Below are 14,735 nucleotides of genomic sequence, written 5' to 3'. Positions count from 1 at the left end.
GGGACACGGAAGCGGACATATTTAGCGGAGAGCCATACCTTGTCTCCAGGGGAAAAAATGGGAGGAGCTCTTCTTTTCTTATCCGCGAACTTCTTCATGCGTGATGAAGCCTGTAAGAGAGAATTTTGGGTCTCTCTCCATATGATGGAAAGATCACGAGAAATTTCATCCACAGCGGGCAGACCAGAGGGCAAGGGGGTAGGGAGGGGGGGAAGAGGGTGACGGCCGTACACCACGAAAAATGGGGATTTGGAGGAAGATTCAGAGACTCTGAAGTTATACGAGAATTCGGCCCATGGTAGAAGATCTGCCCAGTCATCCTGGCGGGAGGAAACAAAATGTCGTAAATAATCACCCAAGACCTGGTTAATTCTTTCTACTTGTCCATTGGATTGAGGATGATATGCAGAAGAAAAATTTAATTTAATCTTGAGTTGTTTACAGAGAGCCCTCCAGAATTTAGACACGAATTGGACGCCTCTATCCGAGACGATCTGCGTGGGCAACCCGTGAAGACGAAAAATGTGTACAAAAAATTGTTTAGCCAACTGAGGCGCTGAAGGAAGACCAGGAAGAGGGATGAAATGTGCCATTTTGGAGAATCGATCAACGACCACCCAAATAACAGTGTTGCCACGGGAAGGGGGTAAGTCAGTAATAAAATCCATACCAATCAGAGACCAAGGCTGTTCGGGGACAGGCAGAGGATGAAGAAAACCAGCGGGCTTCTGGCGAGGAGTCTTATCCCGGGCACAGATAGTGCAGGCTCGCACAAAGTCCACAACATCCGTCTCCAGAGTCGGCCACCAATAGAAGCGAGAGATGAGTTGCACAGATTTCTTTATGCCCGCATGACCTGCGAGATGGGAGGAGTGACCCCATTTGAGGATTCCGAGGCGTTGGCGTGGAGAAACAAAGGTCTTTCCTGGAGGAGTTTGCCTGATGGAGGCTGGAGAAGTGGAAATCAGGCAGTCAGGAGGAATGATGTGTTGCGGAGAGAGTTCAACTTCAGAAGCATCCGAGGAACGAGAGAGAGCATCGGCCCTAATGTTCTTATCGGCAGGCCGAAAGTGAATTTCAAAATTAAATCGGGCAAAGAACAGAGACCACCTGGCCTGGCGAGGATTCAGCCGTTGGGCAGACTGGAGGTAGGAGAGGTTCTTGTGATCGGTGTAAATAATAACTGGAAATCTTGATCCCTCCAGCAGATGCCTCCATTCCTCAAGTGCTAATTTAATGGCTAGAAGCTCTCGATCCCCGATGGAGTAGTTCCTCTCCGCCGGAGAGAAGGTCCTAGAAAAAAAACCACAAGTAACAGCATGCCCGGAAGAATTTTTTTGTAGAAGGACAGCTCCAGCTCCCACAGAGGAGGCATCAACCTCCAATAGGAAGGGTTTAGATGGGTCAGGTCTGGAGAGCACGGGAGCCGAAGAAAAGGCAGACTTGAGCCGTTTAAAGGCGTCTTCCGCTTGAGGAGGCCAAGACTTGGGATCGGCATTTTTTTTGGTTAAAGCCACGATAGGAGCCACAACGGTAGAAAAATGTGGAATAAATTGCCTGTAATAATTGGCGAACCCCAAAAAACGTTGGATAGCACGGAGTCCGGAGGGGCGTGGCCAATCTAAGACGGCAGAGAGTTTATCTGGATCCATTTGTAGTCCCTGGCCAGAGACCAAGTATCCTAGGAAAGGAAGAGATTGGCATTCAAACAGACATTTCTCTATTTTGGCATAGAGTTGATTGTCACGAAGTCTCTGAAGAACCATACGGACATGCTGGCGGTGTTCTTCTAGATTGGCAGAAAAAATCAGGATATCGTCCAGATATACAACAACACAGGAGTATAAGAGATCACGAAAAATTTCATTAACAAAGTCTTGGAAGACGGCAGGGGCGTTGCACAGGCCAAAGGGCATGACCAGATACTCAAAGTGACCATCTCTGGTGTTAAATGCCGTTTTCCATTCATCCCCCTCTCTGATGCGGATGAGATTATAAGCACCTCTTAAGTCCAGTTTGGTAAAGATGTGGGCACCTTGGAGGCGATCAAAGAGTTCAGAGATGAGGGGTAGGGGGTAGCGGTTCTTAACCGTGATTTTATTAAGACCACGGTAGTCAATGCAAGGACGTAGAGAGCCATCTTTTTTGGACACAAAGAAAAATCCGGCTCCGGCAGGAGAGGAGGATTTACGGATAAAGCCCTTTTTTAAATTTTCCTGGACGTATTCAGACATGGCAAGAGTCTCTGGGGCGGACAGAGGATAAATTCTGCCCCGGGGTGGAGTAGTGCCCGGGAGGAGGTCGATAGGACAATCATAAGGCCTGTGAGGAGGTAGAGTCTCAGCTTGTTTTTTGCAAAAAACATCCGCAAAGTCCATATAGGCCTTAGGGAGACCGGTTACAGGAGGAACCACAGAGTCACGGCAAGGGTTACTGGGAACCGGTTTTAGGCAGTCCTTGGAACAAGAGGGCCCCCAACTCTTGATCTCCCCAGTGGACCAATCCAGGGTTGGGGAATGAAGTTGAAGCCAGGGAAGTCCAAGGAGAATTTCAGAAGTGCAATTGGGGAGGACCAAAAGTTCAATCCTCTCGTGATGAGGTCCGATGCACATTAGAAGGGGCTCCGTGCGGAAACGTATGGTACAGTCCAATCTTTCATTGTTTACACAATTGATGTAGAGGGGTCTGGCGAGACTGGTCACCGGGATGTTGAACCTGTTGACGAGAGAGGCCAAAATAAAATTTCCTGCAGATCCGGAGTCCAAGAAGGCCACAGTAGAGAAGGAGAAGGTAGAGGCAGACATCCGCACAGGCACAGTAAGACGTGGAGAAGCAGAGTAGACATCAAGGACTGTCTCACCTTTGTGCGGAGTCAGCGTACGTCTTTCCAGGCGGGGAGGACGGATAGGACAATCCTTCAGGAAGTGTTCGGTACTAGCACAGTACAGGCAGAGATTCTCCATGCGGCGTCGTGTCCTCTCTTGAGGTGTCAGGCGAGACCGGTCGACCTGCATAGCCTCCACGGCGGGAGGCACAGGAACAGATTGCAGGGGACCAGAGGAGAGAGGAGCCGGGGAGAAGAAACGCCTCGTGCGAACAGAGTCCATATCCTGGCGGAGCTCCTGACGCCTTTCGGAAAAACGCATGTCAATACGAGTGGCTAGGTGAATGAGTTCATGTAGATTAGCAGGGATTTCTCGTGCGGCCAGAACATCTTTAATGTTGCTGGATAGGCCTTTTTTAAAGGTCGCGCAGAGGGCCTCATTATTCCAGGATAATTCTGAAGCAAGAGTACGGAATTGTACGGCATACTCGCCAACGGAAGAATTACCCTGGACCAGGTTCAACAGGGCAGTCTCAGCAGAAGAGGCTCGGGCAGGTTCCTCAAAGACACTTCGAATTTCCGAGAAGAAGGAGTGTACAGAGGCAGTGACGGGGTCATTGCGGTCCCAGAGCGGTGTGGCCCAAGACAGGGCTTTTCCAGACAGAAGGCTGACTACGAAAGCCACCTTAGACCTTTCAGTGGGAAACTGGTCCGACATCATCTCCAAGTGCAGGGAACATTGGGAAAGAAAGCCACGGCAAAACTTAGAGTCCCCATCAAATTTATCCGGCAAGGATAGTCGTAGACCAGAAGCGGCCACTCGCTGCAGAGGAGGTGCAGGAGCTGGCGGAGGAGATGATTGCTGAAGCTGTGGTAGTAACTGCAGTAGCATAACGGTCAGTTGAGACAGCTGTTGGCCTTGTTGCGCTATCTGTTGTGACTGTTGGGCGACCACCGTGGTGAGGTCAGCGACAACTGGCAGAGGAACTTCAGCGGGATCCATGGCCGGATCTACTGTCACGATGCCGGCTGGCAGGTAGTGGATCCTCTGTGCCAGAGAGGGATTGGCGTGGACCGTGCTAGTGGATCGGTTCTAAGTCACTACTGGTTTTCACCAGAGCCCGCCGCAAAGCGGGATGGTCTTGCTGCGGCGGTAGTGACCAGGTCGTATCCACTAGCAACGGCTCAACCTCTCTGACTGCTGAAGATAGGCGCGGTACAAGGGAGTAGACAGAAGCAAGGTCGGACGTAGCAGAAGGTCGGGGCAGGCAGCAAGGATCGTAGTCAGGGGCAACGGCAGGAGGTCTGGAACACAGGCTAGGAACACACAAGGAAACGCTTTCACTGGCATGATGGCAACAAGATCCGGCAAGGAAGTGCACAGGTGATAACACTAATTGGAACCACTGCGCCAATCAGCGGCGCAGTGGCCCTTTAAATCGCAAAGACCCGGCGCGCGTGCGCCCTAGGGAGCGGGGCCGCGCGCGCCGGGACAGGACTGACGGAGAGCGAGTCAGGTACGGGAGCCGGGGTGCGCATCGCGAGCGGACGCTACCCGCATCGCGAATCGCATCCCGGCTGGAGGCGGTATCGCAGCGCCCCGGGTCAGTGGATCTGACCGGAGCGCTGCAGTGAGGAGAGTGTAGCGAGCGCTCCGGGGAGGAGCGGGGACCTGGAGCGCTCGGCGTAACATCTATATCATATCTATGTATCTATCATCTATCTATCGATCTGTCTATCATCTATCTATCCATCTATTTATGTATCTTTCTATATATCATCTCTCTATCTATATATCATCTATTTATCTATCTATCTTTCTATCTATATATATATATATATATTTATTTATGTATCTATCTATCTATATATCATCCATCTACCTATCTATCTCTCATATCTATTTATCTATCTATCTCTCATCTATCTGAGTTAGATAGATAGATAGATAGATATGAGATAGATAGAAATGAGATAGATAGATAGATATGAGATAGATAGATGGATAGATAGATATGAGGATAGATAGATAGATAAATATGAAAAAGATAGATATGAAATAGATAGATATGAGATAGATAAATAGATAGATATGAGATTGATAGATAGTTATGAGATAGATAGATAGATAGATAGATAGATAGATATGAGACAGATGTGAGGATAGATAGATAGATATGAGAAAGATAGATAGATAGATAGATAGATGCATAAATAGATGGATATAGATAGATGGATGGATTGATAGATAGGAGATAGATATATAATAGATTGAAAGATAGATAGATCAGTGTTTCTCAACCTGGGGGCCTTCAGCTGTTGCAAAACTACAACTCCCAGTATGCTCATAAAGCCAAAGGAATGCTGGGAGTTGTAGTTTTGCAACAGCTGGAGGCCCCCTGGTTGGGAAACACTGAGCTACCCCCCACTGTCTCCCGAACTACAACTTTCCCCCTCTCCCCCAAGCAAGTTACTTACTTTAAAAGGGCAGCATGAGCAGTGGGCACTGGGCAGGTAAGTCTTCCATACTGGTGGTGTCCGGGCCTGTATACACACAGCGGGCCTGCTCCACAAGGTCCAGTATACAGGGGAGTGAGAGAGGGGGAGGAGCTTCCTGTCTGCTCTTCCCAGTCTGCATAGCGCGGCCCCTGCGTGGTGACAGGGCTGCAGGCTGAAGGTTTATATAAAAAAAGGATGGCGGAGTAGATGGCTCCGGGGGGCGGGGGGTGCAGCGGGGGCTCGGGCCCCTTACTGGTGGCCATGAGAGCTGCTAGTGACCTACTGCTGCTAGGGGGGGCACAAGGGGGGGGGGGGCCGTGGCCCCCTCTGGCCCCCTAACCCCGCCCATCCCCCCCCCCCCCCCCCAGAGACCCCACTGGCTGCAGGGGTGGTTGAACGCAGCGTCCATCCGGGTGCAGTCAAACTTGCTGTGGTCGGGGAGTATGCGGTGGTATGTGGCCTAATGCTCACCTCTGGGGCCGGACCTGAAGAGGGCAGCGGCCCCCTCTCACGCTGGGCCCCTGTGCAGCTGAAACGGCTGCACAGGCAATATGTCCGCCCCTGCACATAGGGATCAAAGGGGGCTTCAGCCCCTGCCCTTTTTCGCCCTTGCTTCTTTAATGCCCTTTTTTTTATTTTTGCAAAACTGGTAGACAAAGTGAGTGTGCTCCCTCTATAGAGGTGCTACCTCTCTGCAGGGGTCACTTGTATAGCGCTGGCACTGGCAGGGAGATGCTCGGCTCCTTTAACAAGCCGTTAGGACACGGCAGTGTGATGGCCGTTGGGGGAGCCAAGTAGAATAGTGGGAGAAAAAATACAGCTTGTGCCATCTTTATCTCTCGCTATTCCCGCTACAAAATAATGGCGCCCTATGGACCCCAAAAAAGAGAGCCTAACGGCCGTCAACGAGCTGTGCCAATCGGCAGTGTGAAAGTAGCCTAAGTCTCCTCCTGGCTCTTGGAAACTGTCTGTCTATTGTCTTCAGATACATTCATAAATTTTCTTTGATCTCCCGGGCTGGTGATGGGTATTATGTGGCCCCTATGGTTTCCCGGAGCCATTTTAGTACATTGTCTCATGTGGTGCTCATTGCCATTCAGGGGGTACATACAGGCCACACTTTGCTCTTCCCTTCTGCTTCTTCTGCAGAGAAAAGGAGAAGGATACTCCATCAGGGGGGTAAAACTGGTCCCAGTAAGGGACCCGGACGCCAGGGGGCCATTTAAAAAAAAAAAATAATAATAATTTAAATGTCCCAGCGTTGCTGCCCGCCAGTCACACTGTCTGTGGACAGTTGGCTAAAGGGAAAAAATGACTTGGGGGGTTGGGGGGGGGGGCTGGGAAGAAGTATATGGAATAGTAGCGGCTGGCAGCTTGGAATTGCTGCTTGGGGCAATATGCCTGGGGGCTAATACCTATAACTATAGGGGGGCAACTATTAGCAGCACAGAGGGGCCTACAACAATTATATGGCAGGAAATTTTAACAGAGGGGCCTACCCACACTATATGGGGCCTCCATATAGTTTAGGTAGGCCTCTCTTTTAATTGTTGCCCCTGTATAGTTTGGGTAGGCCCCCTCTGTTAATAGTTGCCCCACAATGGGGGCAACCCAAGGTACATGAAGCAACACATATGCCCTTCAGGCATTAACCCCTTTAGGTCATCAAGCGTACCTGTACACCCTAGTTATGCTCCTGCTATATGAAAAAAAATATGAAAAAGATTTTTTTTTTTAAGTTAATAATTGTGAATAAGCCCCTTCCCTAATATAAATTTTTATTACCTCCCCCCCCCTCCATTTATTCTACTGCAATTTCTAATTCGAACCTCTAAGGCTGGGTTCAGACTACAGAATTTCTGAGAATGATTCCGCTTAGAGATTTTGTTTATAAATGTTGCGGTTAATAGGATTCTGCTGCAGAGTGCGCAATACGGAATTTCAGTGGCGGAGCTTACGCCACTGACTGAATCAGTTGGTGCTAGGACCACGTGGACATTGGTTATACCCATAGACCACACAAAATGTATTCTGTCACCACATAAATGATCTTGCTCAATCATTTGGCGGAAAACATTGCGGTCTATGGGGATCGGCAATGTCCACGTGCTCCTAGCACCGACTGATTCAGTGAGTGCCGGCTGCCATCGGAATCTTTGGCCGGGGACTCCTCAGTATGATCCTAGCCGTGGGCTCTGTTCACACTACCATTTTGGCTTCCGTCATTAATGGAAGGTGCAACGCTCTGCCAGATGCATCATATGATGGACATCAGTGGCACCCAAAGGACCCAATATTTATGCGTGAGGTCATTGGGATTGGTGCAGTGTCCTTCAGTTTGGTGAGATGAATAACCCTACGTGCTGTGTAATTCTTCCTGTAAAATGGAGTGGAGTCTCTGACAGAGGTGTGAACCCTGCCTAATCCAGGCCTGTCAATACATTACCACCAGTGCCGCCCCCCATCTGTAACATACTCACAAAACTCTCTTTATAATTCTTGTTCAGACAATAACAGGAGAACTCACAAGATTGATTATATAGGTATAGATTTATTGCTTTTGTATATACATACATGTAATTACCAGTATAGATTTTTACATACACGCAGAGTATTAGAATAGATAGCGTGCGCTCGATCAGCTGTGAATATTAGTAGTATCTGTTGTTACATTCAATTAACCTGTTAAGGACGCAGGGAATAGCTGTATGCCCTGGTCCGGATAAAGGGGTACTCCGCTGCTCAGCGTTTGGAACAGACTGTTCCTAACACTGGCGCCGGCAGCTTGAGATGTCATAGCCCCACCCCCTCATTACATCACACCCGCCCCCTCAATGCAAGTCTACGGGAGGGGGGCGTGACAGCCGTCACGCCCCCTCCCATAGACTTTCATTGAGGGGTCGGGGCGTGATGTCATGAGGGGGCAGGGGCAATGACGTCACAAGCTCCCGCAGCGGAGCAATGACGTCACAAGCTGTGCAGCGGGGTACCCCTTTAACAGCGTTTAAAGCCTTCTTGTGAGCAGAGAATGCTTTAAACCCGGTGGGTCCTACTGCTATCAGCAGCCAGGACCCAGTGTTAATGCCGGACATCACCGATTGGGCCAATGCCTGGCATTAACACTTTAGACGCCGTGATCCCCGATCAGCTGAGAGGACAGTAGGAGGGTCCTTACCTGCCTACTCGCTTTCCAATCGGTGTTCTATTGCTTCAAGCCAGCCATGCAGGCTGGAGCAGCAGAGCACCAATAACACTGATCAATGCTATGCTATGGCATACCATTGAACAGTGTATGCAATTAAAAGATTGCACGTTAATAAATGTGAATAAGCCCCTCCCCTAATTTGAATCACCCCCATTTCCCATTTTTTTAATAAAATAATGTAATAAAAAATAAAAATAATCATATTTAGTACAGCCGCTTGCGTAATTGTAAACTATTAAAATATAAGGGTAGCTATTGTGGTTGTCTTAGGGCCGGAGTACCCCGAATACTTGTTTCTGGTGTCACATGTAAATAATAGGAGGCATTTACCCAGACTTCCTTTCCTTGGCAGGTACAACTTCCAGGCCCACAGCCGGCCTCACCACAGGACCCCCAGAAGACCCGGACCCTCCAGCAGTGGACTTTCTTGGGATGGAAATCTCCACCTCGGACGCCATGGTCGCTTTATATGTGGAATTTGCCATCCTACTTGCCGCCGTCTTGACCATCGTTTTGCTTGTAGTTCTGATCAGTAAATTGCGTAAAAAACTAAAGGTAGAAGAGTTATTTTAGCTGTGACCATAAAACTATGTAAAATTGTTACACAAATGATCTGGAGGATAATAAACTATAAGAAAAAAAAATAATCTCCTGTTATTTGTGAAGAATAAGAAGATGATCAGACCTGAGAGGAGACACTGGATATAAGACTATACATCGGGATTGTTGTAGTACAGTACTGATTCCTGCATGTACTATATATTATTATTGTCAGGTATAGCGCCAAATCCAGATGACGGAACTGATTCGGAATTAACTGAATATTGCAAAAAAAATAAAAAATCTGATTTTGCATCAGATTTTTCTGTGATTTGCTTTAAGCAATTTGCGTATGTAGTGACCCAGTACCGGCTGTACCAACTGCACTCTTAGCCCAGGCCTATATAATTGGCAGGAAGCTGCATTAGGGCCCTATTCCTCCTGGGAGCCTCCCAGTCTCATACTGGGAGCACATGGTGAGTGAGCTTTTAACATCTGTTCCCCCCTGGTGCGGTTCTGTTTGGCAACATGATTTCCACGCCCAGGGGCGGGACGCCAAACAGAACCGCACCAGGGGGGAACAGATGTTAAAAGCTCACTCACCATATGCTCCCAGTTGACCAGCGCGGGACATTTTCACGCGCTTCTCCGGCACATCTTTAACCCTTACAGGTACAGGCAATGCTGGATAACGTAACATGGCTTCTGTTCTAATCTTGCACATAGTTTTTCACGACTTTAGCAGTTTTCCAAATAACAAGCAGTAAATTTTCCTTCACCTCCCCCTCTATTTCACAAGCGCCTCGACTAAAACACATTCCAGTAACAACAGTCCCGTACACTGTCTGGCGCTGACTTAGGCCGCAGCAGCATGCGTTTTTTTGCAGACATTGTTGGACACCGTTCAGACTAGGGGGGAGGACTTGTGGCATATGGCGCACACCCGTATCCTGTTCGTAGGACGCCAAAAGTTGTGGTAGAGGGCTGTGTGATGCAGGGTAGATGTTATAACCCTAGGGGCAGAAGGTATTAACTCCTTGAATTCGTGACGCCAGGGTGTGGTTTAGCCTTAACCACCCAAAGGTATACCGCTGATCCTGGGCTAGGCATGGGGGGCAATGAAGACACTGACGCCAAGTTGCAAACAACAGTAGCTTTACTGAGGTTAGACAGTTGTTACAGTCTATGCAGTACAGACAGCGCATATCAGTCTAAGGACTCGTGCTGAAAAACTCGGCTTATACTCGAGTATATACGGTATACGTTTGTTAGGTAGGCAGGAAAAGCATTTGCTAGGTAGGCAATATGTTTGGTTGGTAGGTAGGCAGGTATATGTTTGGTTGGTAGGTGGGTGGCCACGTTACATTTGGTAGGTAGGCCCTTAGTCCAGTATTTTCCAAACAGGCTTTGGCTGTTTGGGCATGCTGGGAGTTGTCGTTTTGCAACAGCTGGAGGCACTCAGGTTGGGAAACACTGGACTAAGGGCCAAACTACCCACCAAAATGCCACCTTCTGCTGCAAAACTCTAACTTCCAGCTTAAGACTGTCCGAGCATGCTGGGAGTTGTAGTTTTGCAACAGATGGAGAGACAATGTTTCGAAAACACTGCCGTAGTTAGTGTTTCCCAACCTGGGGGCCTCCAGCTGTTGCAAAACTACAACTCCCAGCATGCCCGGACAGTCTTAAGCTGGGAGTTAGAGTTTTTCAACAGCTGAAGGCACCCAGGTTGGAAAACAATGGACTAAGGACCTACCTACCAAACCTGAGTGTCTCCAGCTGTTGCAGAACTATAACTCCCAGCATGCCTGGACAGCTAAAGACTGTCAGGGGAATGCTGGGAGTTGTAGTTTTGCAACAGCTGGAAGTCCCCAGGTTGGAAAATACTAAGGCAGTGTTTTCAAAACAGTGTCTCTCCAGGTGGTCCAAAACTACAACTCCCAGCATTCCCGGACAGTCTCTAGCTGTCAAGGCATGCTGGAAGTTATAGTTTTGCAACAGCTGGAGGCACACTTATTTGTAAACACTGGTGTAACACTGGAGGCACACTGATTTGTAAAACTGGTGCTGAAACAATGATGACACTGAGGGCACCGTGATTCACTGACCTGCAGGAAAAGCAGAAGGCGGCGAACAGAGAACGGGACACCAATATTGGAGCAACGGGGGAGGATAGACAGTTGAGTTAGTTTCTTTTGGAATAATTTTCATCCCTGGCACAGTGGATAAAACTAAAATAAAATACTAAAAAAGCCAGCAAGTAGAAGTAAAACGTCCGTCTTTATTCAGGGTTCTTCCTTAAAAGCCTTCACGGTGGCAGACAAACCGTGAACATATCAAAAATATGAAATATTGCACAAACAGAGGGGGGTCCCAAGCATGGCTGACGCGTTTCTGATCTATCGATCCTTACTCATAGCCTGTAGATCCTCAAATGAGGCACCCTTATATACTCCAGGGCATTTTCCCCATTCCCACAGGAAGGGGAGGGACAGGTCCACATCACATGTGCGCGTGATTAAAACCAAAACATGGGACCAAACACAGATAAATTATTCGGAGACATATCAGTAATGTAATATTAAATCTGTTTTGCTATTTAGACCATGGGGTTGAATGCAATTCAAAAGATAAATCCACATGATTTCCCTATTGTAGAGGGATGGAATATGGTCACCTCCCCTTTTATTTGACTTCACCTTCTCAATGCCTGAGAACCTGAGGGAAGTGGTGTCTGAATTATGACATATTAGAAAATGTTTAGATATGTTAGAAATGTTCGAGCTTAAAGGGCCAGCAGCATGTCTAATGTGCTCTTGCATGCGTTTTTTAAGGGACCTTTTGGTGGAACCCACATATGTTAAGTGACATTGTGTGCACATGATTTTATATACAACAAAAGTGCTATCACAGTTTATAAAGTTGGGAATGACATGGCATTTGCCATCCACCGTACCTTCTATTTTCTGGCATTTTTCGGCAAAGGGACATACCACACACCGCGATTTACCGCACTTGTGGAAGCCCTTGGTGCTAATCCACTGGGTGGTAACACTAGCCGTGTCCACCATACTGGGAACAAGGAGATTGGATAGAGTAGGTGCCCGCCTCGCTGCAAATCTCACACCTGACTTTATAATCTCCCCTACCGTGGGATCTGTTGATAAGTGTCACGATTTGGCTGGCAGGAGGTGGATCCTCTGTGCCAGAGAGGGATTGGCGTGGACCGTGCTAGTGGACCGGTTCTAAGCTGCTACTGGTTTTCACCAGAGCCCGCCGCAAAGCGGGATGGTCTTGCAGCGGCGGTAGCAACCAGGTCGTATCCACTAGCAACGGCTCAACCTCTCTGACTGCTGAAGATAGGCGCGGTACAAGGGAGAAGACAAGAGCAAGGTCGGACGTAGCAGAAGGTCGGGGCAGGCAGCAAGGATCGTAGTCAGGGGCAACGGCAGGAGGTCTGGAACACAGGCTAGGAACACACTGGGAAACGCTTTCACTGGCACGATGGCAACAAGATCCGGCAAGGAAGGGAAGGGGAAGTGAGGTTATATAGGGAAGTGCACAGGTGAATACACTAATTAAGCCAACTGTGCCAATCAGCGGCGCAGTAGCCCTTTAAATCGCAGAGACCCGGCGCGCGCGCGCCCTAAGGAGCGGGGCCGCGCGCGCCGGGACAGGACCGACGGAGAGCGAGTCAGGTACGGGAGCCGGGGTGCGCATCGCGAGCGGGCACCACCCGCATCGCGAATCGCATCCCGGCTGGAAGAGGTATCGCAACGCACCCGGTCAGCAGGTCTGACCGGGGCGCTGCGATTGCGAGGATGTTGCGAGCGCTCCGGGGAGGAGCGGGGACCCGGAGCGCTCGGCGTAACAATAAGTAAGTGTTTAATTACAATGATTTGATGTCATTAAATTCTGGACTGTACGTGGTGACAAATGTAGGACAATCTTGTGATTCAGTTGGTTGCTTACTTGTAAAAAGGGATTTTCGATCCATAGGATCCACCCTCGACCGAGCTTTTTTCAAGAGCCATCCAGGGTAACCTCGAGCCGCCAGGCGTGTGCATGCTGCATCAGCTTCCCTGCGGTACACCTCGGCGGAAGAACTGTTCCGCTTAATTCGTATAAGTTCACCTACTGGTATGGCTCTTACCGTTTGTTTGGAATGGCATGAATTCGCCCTTCGGATGGTGTTGCCTGATATCTTTTTTCTGTAAGGATCAACCTCAATTTTATTTGTATTAGGGTTGCCACGTAATATGACATCCAAAAAGGGGGTTTCACTTTTACACCATGCGTGGGTAACCCCTTTAAGATTGAACCGATTATTATTGATATATGTCATGAATGCATCAACGGTCAGATGGTCAGACGACCAAATGATGAACACATCGTCTACATACCTCCCATACCATGCGAGGCATGTGGAAAATGGATTGGTGTTAGAAAAACTGCTCCTCCCACCAAAAAACAAAAAGCTTAGCCCGAGCTGGTGATGACTTTGCTCCCATTGAAGCACCCGTGGGCTGCAAATAAAAATTGTTACCAAACATAAAATAATTGTGTTTTAACACAAAATCTACCACCTCAATAATGTAATGACTCAAATCCACAGAATATTTAGAAAATCTCATCAGTATATCCGAGATAGCTGATAATGGCAGGTTTTGCGGAATACTGGAATAGAGCGATTCAATATCACAAGTAAGCCACGACAGAGAATCGCTTCATGTGAATTTATCCATGATTTTTAGCAAGTGCTTAGTGTCCTTGATATAACTTGGGCATTGCATATCCAGAGGTTGCAGTACTGAGTCCAACCACTCGCATAGGTGCTCATTAAGGGATCCGATCCCCGCCACGACGCATCGGCGGGGGGAATCGGTCCTTATGCAGCTTGGGTAGCGAGTGGAAGATAGGAATAATTGGAGCAGGCACGAAAATATAATCCACTTCTTTTTGGGTCAAAATAGATCTGGCTTTCCCCTCTTCCAACAGAGTCAACAGATCTTTTTTAAAAGGTTCAGTGGGATCCCCACAAAGTTTAAGGTAAGTTTTATCATCAGATAGTAGATTTTCATTTAAATTGATATACAGTCCCGTGTCCATACATACTACCGAGCCGCCTTTATCGGCGGATCGGATCGTCAAATTTTTGTTTTTCTTTAATTTCTTTATGGCAGTAGCCTCCTTTTTATTCAAATTAGGACGAGTTGTATTGGACATTACTTTTGATTGTAGATTAACCAAATCTTTCATGATAAGGTCCTGGAACCAATCAAAAATTGCTGGTCTGGTCTGTTTGGGGTAAAAATGTTGGTTTTTAGTGGAGAAGGTATGTGCAGTATTCACTTCATTACAAATTGATATCCCACTATTTTCAAGGAGACAGAGATCTCTAAAAGCAATTTGTTCTGCTAACGTATGCATTAGTGGTAAATCAGGGTTTATAGAAAGTTGAGTTGGGTCCGATGGTTCATCAGCATTTTCCACAAAAAAATGTTTCTTAACTGTTAAAAGTTCTCACAAATTTATTTATATCCAAAATTGTCCGATAAACATCAAAATGATGTGTAGGAGAGAAACCCAGTCCTTTCCACAGGACCGAGGTTTCTTCATCTGTAATGATTTGTGCAGAAATGTTGATGACTTGAAAATCCTCTTTTATTA

At 47.9% G+C, this 14,735-nt stretch overlaps 1 protein-coding gene across 1 annotated transcript in view; it reads left to right on the top strand.

Moving 5' to 3' along the window:
• Positions 1-14,735, top strand: part of LOC130285270 (lactase/phlorizin hydrolase-like) — a 133,690-nt gene that overhangs the window by 82,016 nt on the left and 36,939 nt on the right. Inside the window, exon 17 of the mRNA XM_056536622.1 lies at positions 8,881-9,083. Coding sequence (XP_056392597.1) covers positions 8,881-9,083 — 203 coding nt within the window. The remainder of the gene's footprint in view (positions 1-8,880; positions 9,084-14,735) is intronic.

Source organism: Hyla sarda, chromosome 8, assembly GCF_029499605.1.
Source record: "Hyla sarda isolate aHylSar1 chromosome 8, aHylSar1.hap1, whole genome shotgun sequence".
NCBI lineage: Eukaryota > Metazoa > Chordata > Amphibia > Anura > Hylidae > Hyla > Hyla sarda.
Note: the sequence above shows the minus strand (reverse complement) of the source record. Positions and strands in the feature narration are given on the sequence as shown.